The sequence below is a fragment of the Candida theae genome (assembly GCF_024610275.1).
Source record: "Candida theae strain CBS 12239 chromosome Unknown scaffold14, whole genome shotgun sequence".
NCBI classification, from domain to species: domain Eukaryota; kingdom Fungi; phylum Ascomycota; class Pichiomycetes; order Serinales; family Debaryomycetaceae; genus Lodderomyces; species Lodderomyces theae.
In genome coordinates this window covers 66,377-78,621 of record NW_026261482.1, presented here as the reverse complement: position 1 = coordinate 78,621, position 12,245 = coordinate 66,377, and the positions used below count along the sequence as shown (strand labels likewise).

The window sequence follows — 12,245 nt, the reverse complement described above, 5'->3', positions numbered from 1 at the left end:
ATAATAAAAAAAAATAAAATAACTTGATCTGATAAAGGCAGTGGAAAGTGACTTAGTGAAGGTATTGTGGGTACATCTGAGCTGTGGTATATGTGTAACGTAAGGTGTAAATAAGTAGGAAAAGTGAAAGTGTGTTGTTAACTGTGGTTGTTGTAGTTGTGGCTGCCAAAATACTTGAAATTCTGAACAGTTCTGCCTGTTGAAGTTTGAGATTGGAGTGTAAGCAGAAACAGTGAGAACGTGTGTCTGAATGGCAAGAAGTAAATAAGCAGCAGTAGTAGTAATATATATATATATATATATATATGTGTGTGTATATATATTAACCCTAAACTTCTATCTTTTATATATTTGTTGATGATGAGTGACTGATTATGTACTGTGGTTTGAGTTTTGAAAGTGTGCGTATTACTCTACTGTGTGTGTATGTGTGTGTGTGTGTCTCATGAGTAATAAAAGAAGAAAAAGAGGAAAAAAAAAAAAAGAAATGGGCGATAAACGTACTGCATATAAAACAAAAGTTATGAGTCAACACTTTTCTTATCTATTATGCTATTACACGCATGACACCTTTCTCTCTCTCTCTCTTTCTCTCTCTCCCTCTCCACACTGAATACACACAAACAAACAACTCACCTCGCGTTCTAATTTCCGTCGGTCATCTACAGTAATTCGCCGTAACCAGGAGGCGGTAGCGACAATCCAAAAGTCATTCCTGTTTTATTTTATTTTTTTTGCCCTCCGGTATCGCTCTTTGGACCTTTTTCAATTTATTTCCATCTCACGTCACGTTTGATAAACAAAGTTGACTCATATCGCAAGTGCTTATCCGAAAACACGTGATATGATAAGCAAACAACATGCAAACTAACGTGGATGCCATAAGTCAAGGCAATAACAGGCAATTAGACTTGGAGCTACATGAGCTTCTATATAAAACAGCTCTCAGGACAAGACTAACTTTGCTCAATTCTCTTTGAACATTACAATTGGGTCTAACAACCTCGTAAAAGTTGAGTGATCTCAAGACTTTTGCGTAACTGGCAGAGTTATGTTGTCTTGTAAAATTCCCCAGGAGCTTCTCTGAAAGTGGACACAAACAACTTCCCAACTCTATTGGAATAAAAGTGTTTAACTTATTGAAAGATGAATAATAATGGACAGAGTCCAGTAATTTAATCAATCAAACTCTAATGTCAATAACTCTTGTGTTGAAAAGTCTTTTATGTCGTCTTTATTAACCACCGACTGATACTTCATCAACTTGTCTCTTATACCATTCAATTCTAGCATCATGGTCATCAACAGTTCATCATTCAGCCACACGTAAGGCAAGCTTGTAATCAAAAGGATCAAAAGTAGGCTTAGTTGATCTAGCTTATGCCAGCGTTCCACAAGTTCTTGGTACCGTTTACGCGCACCCTCATTTTCTTCCACCTGTGCTTTCTTTTGAGAAACGTACTTTATCTGGAGCTCTTTAAACTGTAGTTCCAGTTGCTCAATCTTCTCCATTAGGGGCTTTATCTCGGTGTAGATAATGTCAAACGGGTTCTCCTCTTGGCGTTCTTCACAACGCTTCTTGTTCTCAAGTTCTTGTACTCTGAATGCAAGACCATTCTCATTGTACAACACGCCCAAACGATCTGTGATTTTCGTCTCAGAGGTATTCAAATTGGCATGATGAATGGCCTTGAGCACTGGGGAAGACATGAGCAAAAACCGATTTAGCAAGGTATCAGTCTTGATCACGTCGTTTTGTAGTCGAAGAAACTGCAATAGCTCATCCAAGTCATCAATATCCATTTCCCCTTTGATCTTTGCAACTTCCTGAGACGGGTTGTCAACATTGGCAAGCTCTTTCAACTTGGTCAAGTACATTAGCCGGTTGAGTTTGTGGGTGAGTTCCTGGTAAGCAGTGTAGTACCGTTTCTCCCAATTATGTATGCGACTCCATGACGTGAAATCTTCTTGCTTCTGAACCCTGGGAATGCCGTGTTCATGAGATAGTATCGAAGTTGCTTCGAGAAAGTCGTCGCAAATTTTACCCAACTCGTCTGACATTGGGCCTGGTGTGAGGAAGCAAAGAATGCTACCAAAACAATTTCCTCAACAAAACAACTTCACCACCCACTTTAGTACAATCTTTGCACCCCCCATACACACACCAACATGTCCATTGACCAGGCGCTCGTCAAAAGAAAACTTCTCAATGTTGCCACAACAGGCAGGTTTGCCACTTTCACTCCCGAAGAGACAAATTACCACACAAAACAACTCAGGTCGTATCTCCTAAACCACCAAGACAAATTAGATTCCATTGAATTGTTTCAGCTTTTTGAGCTAGACTTCTACTTGTCTCTAATCACAGGTCATGACATTGAAGCAAAGGCAGTGCTTGAAAGATTGAATGACCAATTCGGTGACAAGGTCTCGTCGCAGCGCATCAAGCTACTCAAATCAATCTACTTTGAAGCTACTGGAGACTTGGAAAGTGCGGGAAAAGTATTGAGTGAGGACCCAGATGAGCTACTTTTGTCGAGGAGACTCACCACGTTGTCCAGACACGACGGTGTTAAGTACATCAATAACCTTATCTACTATTTGAATCTTGCTCCCAGTGATGTTGTTGCATGGTGCGAGTTGGCAGATGAATATGCCAAATTGAAGGAATACAAGAAGGCCATTCATTGTCTCAAGAGAGTGCTTTTGAATCAGCCAGATGCTTACACCTTATACGACAAGATAGGTCTGCATTATCACCAGTTGTCACTTGAAGCCCAGGCCCATAAGGATAAGAACGAGCTTCTACAATCAAGTGTGAAGGAGTACTTGAGACTGCTTGAAATATACGCAGGAAACCGTTCCGCTTGGGAAGGGTTGTACGCATCAGTAAAGGATTTGGAAGACGGTGCTGAAAAAGAGAAGTTGACCCAGATTTGTGAACTCGAGTTGGCCAAAACGTAGGTTGACTATTGCAGCTGCGGTTACAGTGATTGACCATGTGTGTGGGAGGCAAACCTGCTGGTGCTTTTGCAATGATATATCCATAGAGGCTTGAGCCAGCTCTTTTTAGATTACATGCTGTCATTTACCACAAAATCTCATGTCTCTTGACCTTTCGATCTTAGGGTGTTGCGTATCCGCGGGTAAGTTCTTAGCAGCGTGGCAATCTCAAAGTAATTAGGCTTTCTGAGACTGGTCATCCATTTTAAAAATTTTTTTTCTGGTCTTGGATGTAACCCACTTCTCCGTGGGATTCCATGGGTGTCACTGCTTTTTTGGCACCCAATTTTGTATACGTAGATGGATGTATGTATGTGTGTGTGTGTGTGTGTGTGTGTGTGTGTGTGTGTGTGCGTGTGTGTGCACTGCGACTAAAAATATAATCAACTGACTATACACAAAAGCTTACTCCCCAGAAAGTTTACTGCATTCAGCAATCAGCAATCAGCAATCAGCCAATATATTTCTGTCTAGAAGCTTTCCATGATCAGATAAGAAGAATATAAATAGGGGGACAAATTGCCTTTCAAATTGGAATTGAAACTCTTGTTTCTCTTTCTTTCCTCTACATCACACTCCATTCTATCAATTCAACACCAATAATGAGTTCAAAAGCTTCTTGTTCCTGCTGCTCCAATAGCTGCTCCTGCGAAAACACTTGCAAATGTGAAAGCACTGACAAGTGTACCTGCCAACCAAAGTAATTGAGATGTCTTTTGCTGAATGGTTGACTACACGCCCCAGCTGGATTTAGTGATTATGTATGCTTACTTTATTAATATAAGCACATTTGCGAATTGAGAACTTCACTGACTGTAGAGATGTTTTCCTCTCAGGAGACATTGCGTTGGATTCATAAAGTGAAACTCTCCCTTAATGCACCGTTGCTGTTAGAAAAAAAAAAACTCCGACCCAAATGTCCGCTTCAACTCCCGCCCCCACCCCGCCGCAGAGAAAAATCAAACGATCACATGACCAATTGGAATGATCCACGCAGTTGGGTTTGAAACAATGTGGATGGCCTAAGAGTTTCAAGCTCGCGATTAAAAGTCCCGCTGTATGAGACGTTTCTTGGAAATAGGTTGTTGGCAGCAAGCTAGTGCATTCAATTCGTGAAGACCTACGAAGTATACACCTTTGTCATGAAACAAATTATGTATTTGAGCTAGCTATACACCTATGGGTTACCAATATACGGCTCAAAGTCCCATTTCGACTCACTTTGAGCAACTGCTGCATTTGCAACCACCTTGTTCTTTAGCACAAGTACATGAAGTACCGCAGCTACAGCTTGACGTTGTTTGATCGTTGTTGGAAGACATTATGGGGTATGATTATGCTCGTGTTGGTTTTGGTGTGTTCCTGATGTTCAATCGAGTTGTAGTAGCTGATATGACACTTACTATAAGAGGGAATGTTCACTGGCATTTATAGCGTGTGGATGAAAAATTTATCCTTGTGTGGTGTGCGTGTGTGTGTGTTTTACAACAGTGTACGGCGATTTCCTGATGAGGAAACTAAACTCTCTACATGCAGGAAGTATGACCAAGCACACTAAGTCAAGATATGATATGCTACTGAAGAAGGCACAAATCTTTCAATTACAACTAGCGACAAGCATTCTGATTAAGCATTAATGTCTCAGCAAATATCTCGCAGCCAAAACACCTCATACTGTGAAAAAAAGTGTTTTGCGGCAATTCTGCGGCAATTCTGCTAGAAAAGGCACTTTAAAATCAAATACAGCACATAACACTACTTACACAGACTCCGCATCCCTTACTGCTTCCTGGTTTAGATACGCATTCAGAAAACATCTATTAGTAAGCTTTTTCTATGTACATGGCTTTCCCCCCCTACCTACACCTGGAACAATCTCTTATTGATCACATCCCAATTCAAATGATCCCACAAATTATTCAAGTACTCATTCTTGCCGGTAACGCCATCATTACTAAATCGAAGAAATAGGAAGATATGAACGTATTTTATTCAACAATAGCACCCTATCCTTGTTCATATTCTCTTTCAGCCGTTGCCAGCATTTTTATGTTTGGGAGTGCATATAACCAAGAGGGATTTGCGAACTTCGGAATTGACTTGTCATTCTAAAAGCTTGACTGCAAACGAGTTTTGATCAAAGCGGTGCTAAAAGTTTGAGCTATTTCAGATCTGTGGACGCTGGCGCATCATATTATTAGCTGCAAGACCGAGTTTGACCTCTTTTTGTGCTTTTATACATTGTAAAAATTCACAATCCTAATATTTACCTAGTGACTAGAGAACTAGGTAATCATTTTTCTATTTTTAAAATGCTAATACATACTAGATTACCATAACTGGACCTAATTTATCCAATTAGGACCTATGAAGTATTCGCAGATGGTCCTATCTCGGAAATTGTGGAAACGTGCCACAATAGAAAAATAATAAAGGAATGCAACGCGGATCGGGCATAACGCAAGACACTTGAAACGTTATAACCTTACGAGTAACTACCCCTTCCACATCTAGCAATTATATAAACATGGATTAAGTCTCACTTCATCAAAATCAAGCCACTTATTACATACTTGTCTACACTTGGGTCAAATAATGTCATCAATTACTGTATCAGAAGTTCCTGGCCACATCACAACTGCTCAACTCAGACGATTGTTTCAATATGCTGGAACCATCTCAGCTATTGTTCCAATGAAACGGGATACAATACAGAATCTACGTCAGTACGAAATCATTTACATGTCGCCACAAGCTGTTCCCACTGCTCTTTTGCTAGATGATGTGGAGATAGAGCATGGTTACTTCCTCCGAGTTGATAAGTTCCAGGAACGGCCCTTGGAAATGAATGGGTTCGCCAGTCATCACAATGGACGGCCGACATTACAACAATTACGTAAAGAAGACATTGCATTCACTTTGGACTTTGCTCATGGGCGAGTGTTTGGTCTGGATACTAGTGACTCGAGTTGGGATTCTGTCCCTACTGCTGATATTGGTCAAGAATACAAACCAAAATCAGTTGTACTCGCTGAAATAATTGCAGGAGGGTATGACATTGCTGATGCTATTATAGACCGCGGAGTTAGGTTCGACAAGAGGTATGGAATTTCTCCAAAATACCAAGCATTTATTGATTCTCTTAACAACTACTGTTTGAAAGGTGATATGAAAAAAGCTTATGAAAGTGAGCAGCTAAAGAAATACTTTGATGATTCTAGTGTTGCTATGGGTACGACTCCTCAGTCTGTCGACTCTAAGGTTAGCCCTTTTTACAAGAGTGTTGATCATGCTGATGTCAGGGAGATTCGTAACGAAGCGTTGAAAGTGGCACAAATTGGTACGAGAAATTCAGGACGAGCCGTAATTAAAACCTGAGTTTTGTCATTACGTAGTAAAGTTTGTCTTTATCAATCAATACAAGAAGATCAAATCTTTAAGTAAGTTGCGATACAATTCTATTTTGCAGGAAAGTACCTATTTGGAGCTTGTGGCGCAAGTTGTATAGCAACCTACAATTGCCTGTGACACTGTTTCATTACACAAAACCCAATAAGTAGCCACGCCGCACATACAATCGAGGCGTCATTATCTACATAAATAGGAGACCTAATTGCTCCTTTTTTTTTGGAAACACAATCAACCTTTTCCTCAATTGGCACATTATCACAACTTAATTTCAATTTCAATTTCAATTTCAACTTCAATTTCTGCAATGTCTGTTATAGCTTCCAACATTCCTTCCCACGTTGCACCTGCAAAAGTGTCGGAGTTTTTCTCCTTTTGCGGAAAAGTCTCCGACTTGGTGCCGCTTGAGGACAATGGCAAGACTAAAAAGTACCAAGTTGTGTTTGCTTCACCAAAAGCCGTCTCAACTGCATTGTTGTTGAATGACGCTGAATTGGAAAACTCGTTCATCAAAGTCGAGGAGGATTTGGAAATCACCGATGGAGCCAAGCCCTTGGCTCCGCAACAAGGGGACATCAAGGACACATTGAGCGGTGCTGTAGGTGCTGGTGGAGCTGCCACTGGAGGTGGTGCTGAGAACGACTCAATCAAGACTGGTGACAAGACATACGACGACGTTGAGCAAGAGGAGAAACCAAAGTATGCAATCTTGGCGCAATTGTTGGCGGATGGATACGTTTTGTCGGATCCAATTATTGAACGTGGATTAGAGTTTGACAAGAAGAATGGGGTTTCAGAGAGATTTCAATCCTTCATTACGTCATTGGATAAAAAGTACGTGCACTCGCAGGATCCAGAATCTACTGTGAATCAGCAATTGCAGAGGGCACAAAACACATTTGCTAGTTCCGGATTGCAAAAGTACTTTGACAGTGCCGTGAACTCACCTTTGGGAAAGAGGATCCACAAGTATTATCAAAGTCTCGCTGGTGATGTTAAGGATGTTCATGAGGAGGCAGTGAGATTGGCCAAGATCAAAAAGGAAGAGAAAGAAAAAGAAAAGCAAACAGTTGTTGGATCTGGAACTACCAGCAATATCCCAGGATCCACTGCAACTGAAAAGACCGCTTGAGTGTGGGGAGAATTTGTGTAGCTAGTGTGTAAGTGTATTACTTTGATGTTTGTTCTGTGTTGTAAGACAACTCCGCCAAGGATTTCGCATCTGAAATTTTATTTGATGAAGCCACAATTCTGTAGCCCAGCTCTATTGATAACTCACCACTAGCTCCACTTTTCCTCCCATGACAACAAGCAAACAACAAACATACAAAGGAAAGATACTATTCCTTCACGGCTACACTCAAAACGCCTCCCTCTTTTATGCCAAGACTTCAGCATTGCGGAAAAAGATCTCCAAACTAGGTTATAAATGTCAATATTTGAATGCACCATATATATTGACCCCCGCAGACTTGCCCACAACAGACTCATTATCGAAATTTGGCTCGTCTGAACAGAATGATGTGACATATCGCGGCTGGTGGGTGAAGTTGGGCAAAACCAACGATGGGATCAATTTGGACGACTCAATCAAATCTTTGAAGAGATATATTCACGAGGGAACGATAATTCCAGATGATGATGATAGAGAAGTGGGTAAAGAAGACGAAGACGATGCAAAGTTACCTATTGTTGGGTTGGTTGGATTTTCTCAAGGAGCAGCATTTGCTGGTCTTGTGGCTGAAAAATTTGCTCAGCTATTTGACACTCTGCCATTGAAATTTGTCATTTTGTATTCTGGATTCAAATTGGACACCAGTAAGAAGTCTGGAAACGACAAATACGATAGCTATTACGAGTCGAACCTGGATTCATTGAGATATTTGCATGTTTATGGAGAATTGGACACGGTCGTTGCTGAAGATCGAAGTTTGTCATTGTACAACATCACCAAGAACAAGTCTGATCTATTGAAACATCCTGGTGGGCATTTTGTGCCCAATTCGAAATTATATATAGATCAAGTTGTCAACTGGATTCAAAGTGAAAACAAACTTAAGGATGTTGAAAAGGATGAGAAAAAGGTTGAAGATATAGACTTGTTATTAGAGATGATGGACAACATTGGCAAAGCTTAATAGACATCTACTTACAATTCATCATGCTCGACTTTTTTTTTACTCTTGTATTTGAGAAGCCGTTTTCCACGATTAGATAATGGTCCTTCGACGGGGTCGACTTGAGTAACGGCTTTGACCCACTTTGATATCTTAGTTTTGTCGTCTAGTTTCTCAGTCGCATCGTAGGGTAATAACTTTCCACTGTCTCTATCTAAATAGAGCAAGGTTGAGAACTCAGTCTTAGGCACATCCACCAGCTTGCCGTCAATTTCAATAGTCTTTGGTTGGTCATTGTACTTTCCGTACATTGCAAAGTCAACTTTGGTTATAAAATCAATCGCCAAAGACTTCAACAACGGACTAATCAGATTCGACTTTGCAATAAGTAGAACTTTCGCCTTGTCGGTGTCGTTATTAACCCAATTGACCAAATCTTTATCCAAATTATGCAACTTCTTAACATAATTTTTCAACCTCGAGCTTAAAAACTGCAGCATAGCTTTAACTGTGCGTGGTCCGCTATATGCTTCACTAGCGTGTCTCAGTTTTCTACCTCCAACTGCCTTGGACTTGTCATATTTGGGTGGTCTAAATACCATGACAGTTGGGAATCCACTGATTTGATATTGAGCACAAAGGGGCTTGTTATAATCTTTATCACAGTTGACTGCTGCCACATTGACACTAAGTTTCGAGCCTCCACCAATGGCTTTGCCCAATTTTTTCCAGACTGGTTTCAATTGTTGGCAATACCCGCACCAAGGTGCATAAAATTTGACGATTGATGTGTAATTTGAGCCATGTATCACTTTATCAAAATTAGATGACGTCAATTCGAATATGTTTGGATCATTTGCATATTCATCTGCTTGTGCCCTTGCAGAGACTAGAAGAAGCACTTGAAGGAACGATAGTAGGTATGATATGTACATTGCCAGCGATAGGGAAGCGAGGCAAAAGTGGTTGACGTGTTGCAAAAATATTTTTGAATTTTAAATCAGCGCGATACGCCGTTGATCGGGAATGGTGAGACACAGGAAATGAGAGGTGACAACTGGATACTCGAAACATCCTTCCCGGGGGAAGGAGGGGAATTCGGAGTAATATTAGACAAGTATCGTAATTAGAGGAGTTTGAGATAAGATACAACCTGTGTATATTCTTTTATAAAAATTGACTCAAATGTATACACCCACGTAGTTCATCACGTACACAGCACTGAAACCGACGCTCAATGAAGCAACAATGGCACTAATCAAATAACTCAACAAGCTCTTCTTTTTGATATCTCCAAGTAATGTGAATGATAAAGAACCAAATGATAGGAGCAATAAGAACAATGTGAAAACTGTGGTTGTAGTGGTTATAGCTGAATTGACAACTGGAGTTCCCGCTTGAAATGCTTGGACTGCTTCGTTATACGCGGCTACTCTATTGCTCATACTCAATGTTTGTGCAGATGCCGTGTGCGTGGGATTAATGAAGTGGTACAGATGTTATATCAAGCGTTGCTGGAATCAATTGTTGGAATTTTTTTTTTCTTCTTTTTTTTTTTCTCTCAGACTACTAACGACTACATTTCTACCACCAGCACAATAGAGATGTCTGACAGTGGTTGGAACACTATAGATTCTGATGCAGTATGTTAACTCACAAGTGGTGCCACTTGGATTATTTACTAACTCATCTAGGGCGTGTTCACTGAACTTGTTGAAAAACTAGGTGTAGCAAATGTTGAAATCAATGATTTATACTCGATTGATTCTGACACGTTACGAGCATTGCAACCAATCTACGGTGTCATCTTTTTGTTCAAGTATGGTAGAAAGGACAGAGAGCATGCAACTTTAAACAAACCAATAACTGGGGAATACGATTCCAATTATCAAGATCGTGGCGTCTTTTTTGCCAACCAAGTGATTCAAAACGCGTGCGCCACACAAGCAGTGCTCAACGTGTTGTTTAACGTTGATAATGTCAACTTGGGAGATGAACTTGGCAATTTCAAGCTGTTTGTCGCTGGGTTTGATTCGGAGATGATTGGGGAGACTTTATCCAATAGTGAGCTCATTCGAGCCATACATAATTCATTCCTGACACCATCGTTGATTGCCCAGGATGACAAACCCCCTCCACAGGATTATGACGACAAGGACGATGGATTGTTTCATTTTGTTGGATACGTGTTGAAAAATGGTCAAGTATACGAGTTGGATGGATTGAAGCAATACCCTATAATTCATGGCGAATGTAAGGGTCAAGAGGAGTTTGTTGAGAAATTACCATCAATTATACAAGAACGAATCAATGCATACGACGCGAGTGAACTAAGGTTTTCCTTATTAGCAATAACAAACAACAAGTTAGAGCAAGCACGAGCTGCAGGTGATGAGCTTGAGATTGCAACTCAGCTAGATAAAAGAGAGCTATGGCAACGAGAGAATGAATTGAGAAAACATGACTATACCGGGTTGATTGTGCAATTATTGAAGAACATCAGTAAAGAAAAGTCGGATGATGAATGGGAAGCGTTGCTACAAAAGGGCAGGAATAAAACGCAAGAGTTGATTGCTGCATCAATAAAGAGAAACTAGATTTGTCTATGCATGTCTATACTTCATCGTAACCACCTCCAAATGAAAACAAACCATGTCCGCTACTGTGTCGAGAAAAATAATCAAAGTCAATACTAGTGAAGCATGACAAAATGACTGCTCTTTGATCCATTGTAACTCCACTCGAGCTGATATCTCCATAATAGCTCTCCATACCTTGGAAACTTTGAGGGTCGAATCTCAATATATACACCCCGGTATCTGTAAACATTTCTCTACCTAATCCGACCCAATTTCTATCCACACTTGCAATGACTTTACCGTCTTCATTCTTTATAGGAAAATCAAATGATAAAAAGGGAGCATCAACATCTCCAAACTGTTCATAATCATCCGTCTTTTCGTCCTCTAATTTAAACAAATTATACTTCCGTCTCCACAAATGCCATCTTTGTACACTTTCCCCAATCACTTCGTAAATCATCTCATTGTTGTGATCATACCCAGGCAACAACGCCTTGATATGAGAATTTATGAATGAAAAGGGACGCTTAATACTCAAGGCTAGTTCTCCTTGCATATTGAAAACATCAATATCAAAAGGACGATGCAACCGGAAAAATTGACGACCCAAAGTACGGCCAAATCCAATATCCTTTTCCCTCATGAATCCAATTGGTTGTCCACTAGAGTTCATAATGGTATAATTATTGGCTTGTTCAAACCCAATAAACAAATTCATAAACTCAATTTGTCTTTCAATGACCAAAGTGGGTTCCGAGAGTATATCGTAGATGGGATCTTGAGGAGTTATAATCCCATTGGTGTTATTGGGGATGTAAAATTGTGACTGATAAGAAGGAAATTCATCGTTGGCAGTATAGGGCGAGGAACTCTGGTCGAACGAACCTCTCTCTTTGGCACGCTGTTGAGCCTCTCTGAATTTTTGAACTTCCTCAGGAGTAATCTCGGTGGTAACTCTAGTGCGATTGCTTGGACTTGTTCTGTTAAAGGAAAATCGAGGTAGTTGTAATCTGGTGGACGTATGAAGATGCGAAATGGAGTGCCATTGCGCACGCAATTGCCAAGTGAAGTATCCTGCTGACTTTAGTTTGTTCATATTAATGATAATGAGGTGAAATGGGTGGCCCTATTGTAG

General features: G+C 40.3%; 8 protein-coding genes across 8 annotated transcripts; 5 read left to right on the top strand and 3 right to left on the bottom strand. All coding sequences in view use genetic code 12, as the record gives it.

Annotated features, from left to right (window-relative positions):
• Positions 1-1,179: 1,179 nt before the first annotated feature.
• KGF57_004904 (uncharacterized protein) lies at positions 1,180-2,061 on the bottom strand (the record flags this gene model as incomplete). Its single annotated transcript, XM_051754463.1, has 1 exon — positions 1,180-2,061. The coding sequence occupies one exon, from the start codon at positions 2,059-2,061 to the stop codon at positions 1,180-1,182; it is 882 nt and encodes a 293-aa protein (XP_051606584.1).
• Positions 2,062-2,169: 108 nt separating this feature from the next.
• On the top strand, positions 2,170-2,964 carry KGF57_004903 (tetratricopeptide repeat protein; the record flags this gene model as incomplete). Its single annotated transcript, XM_051754462.1, has 1 exon — positions 2,170-2,964. The coding sequence occupies one exon, from the start codon at positions 2,170-2,172 to the stop codon at positions 2,962-2,964; it is 795 nt and encodes a 264-aa protein (XP_051606583.1).
• A 2,634-nt stretch (positions 2,965-5,598) lies between these two features.
• Positions 5,599-6,381, top strand: KGF57_004902 (RNA recognition motif domain-containing protein; the record flags this gene model as incomplete). The annotated part of the gene is made up of 1 exon (XM_051754461.1): positions 5,599-6,381. The coding sequence occupies one exon, from the start codon at positions 5,599-5,601 to the stop codon at positions 6,379-6,381; it is 783 nt and encodes a 260-aa protein (XP_051606582.1).
• A 337-nt stretch (positions 6,382-6,718) lies between these two features.
• KGF57_004901 (uncharacterized protein) lies at positions 6,719-7,543 on the top strand (the record flags this gene model as incomplete). Its single annotated transcript, XM_051754460.1, has 1 exon — positions 6,719-7,543. One exon carries the CDS (start codon positions 6,719-6,721, stop codon positions 7,541-7,543), a length of 825 nt encoding a protein of 274 aa, XP_051606581.1.
• Positions 7,544-7,712: 169 nt separating this feature from the next.
• KGF57_004900 (putative serine hydrolase) lies at positions 7,713-8,549 on the top strand (the record flags this gene model as incomplete). Its single annotated transcript, XM_051754459.1, has 1 exon — positions 7,713-8,549. The coding sequence occupies one exon, from the start codon at positions 7,713-7,715 to the stop codon at positions 8,547-8,549; it is 837 nt and encodes a 278-aa protein (XP_051606580.1).
• An 11-nt stretch (positions 8,550-8,560) lies between these two features.
• On the bottom strand, positions 8,561-9,973 carry KGF57_004899 (uncharacterized protein; the record flags this gene model as incomplete). Its single annotated transcript, XM_051754458.1, has 2 exons — positions 8,561-9,417; positions 9,751-9,973. 2 exons carry the CDS (start codon positions 9,971-9,973, stop codon positions 8,561-8,563), a joined length of 1,080 nt encoding a protein of 359 aa, XP_051606579.1.
• Positions 9,974-10,132: 159 nt separating this feature from the next.
• On the top strand, positions 10,133-11,125 carry YUH2 (Yuh2p; the record flags this gene model as incomplete). Its single annotated transcript, XM_051754457.1, has 2 exons — positions 10,133-10,171; positions 10,223-11,125. 2 exons carry the CDS (start codon positions 10,133-10,135, stop codon positions 11,123-11,125), a joined length of 942 nt encoding a protein of 313 aa, XP_051606578.1.
• Positions 11,126-11,141: 16 nt separating this feature from the next.
• KGF57_004897 (uncharacterized protein) lies at positions 11,142-12,206 on the bottom strand (the record flags this gene model as incomplete). The annotated part of the gene is made up of 1 exon (XM_051754454.1): positions 11,142-12,206. One exon carries the CDS (start codon positions 12,204-12,206, stop codon positions 11,142-11,144), a length of 1,065 nt encoding a protein of 354 aa, XP_051606577.1.
• Between the last annotated feature and the right edge of the window lie 39 nt (positions 12,207-12,245).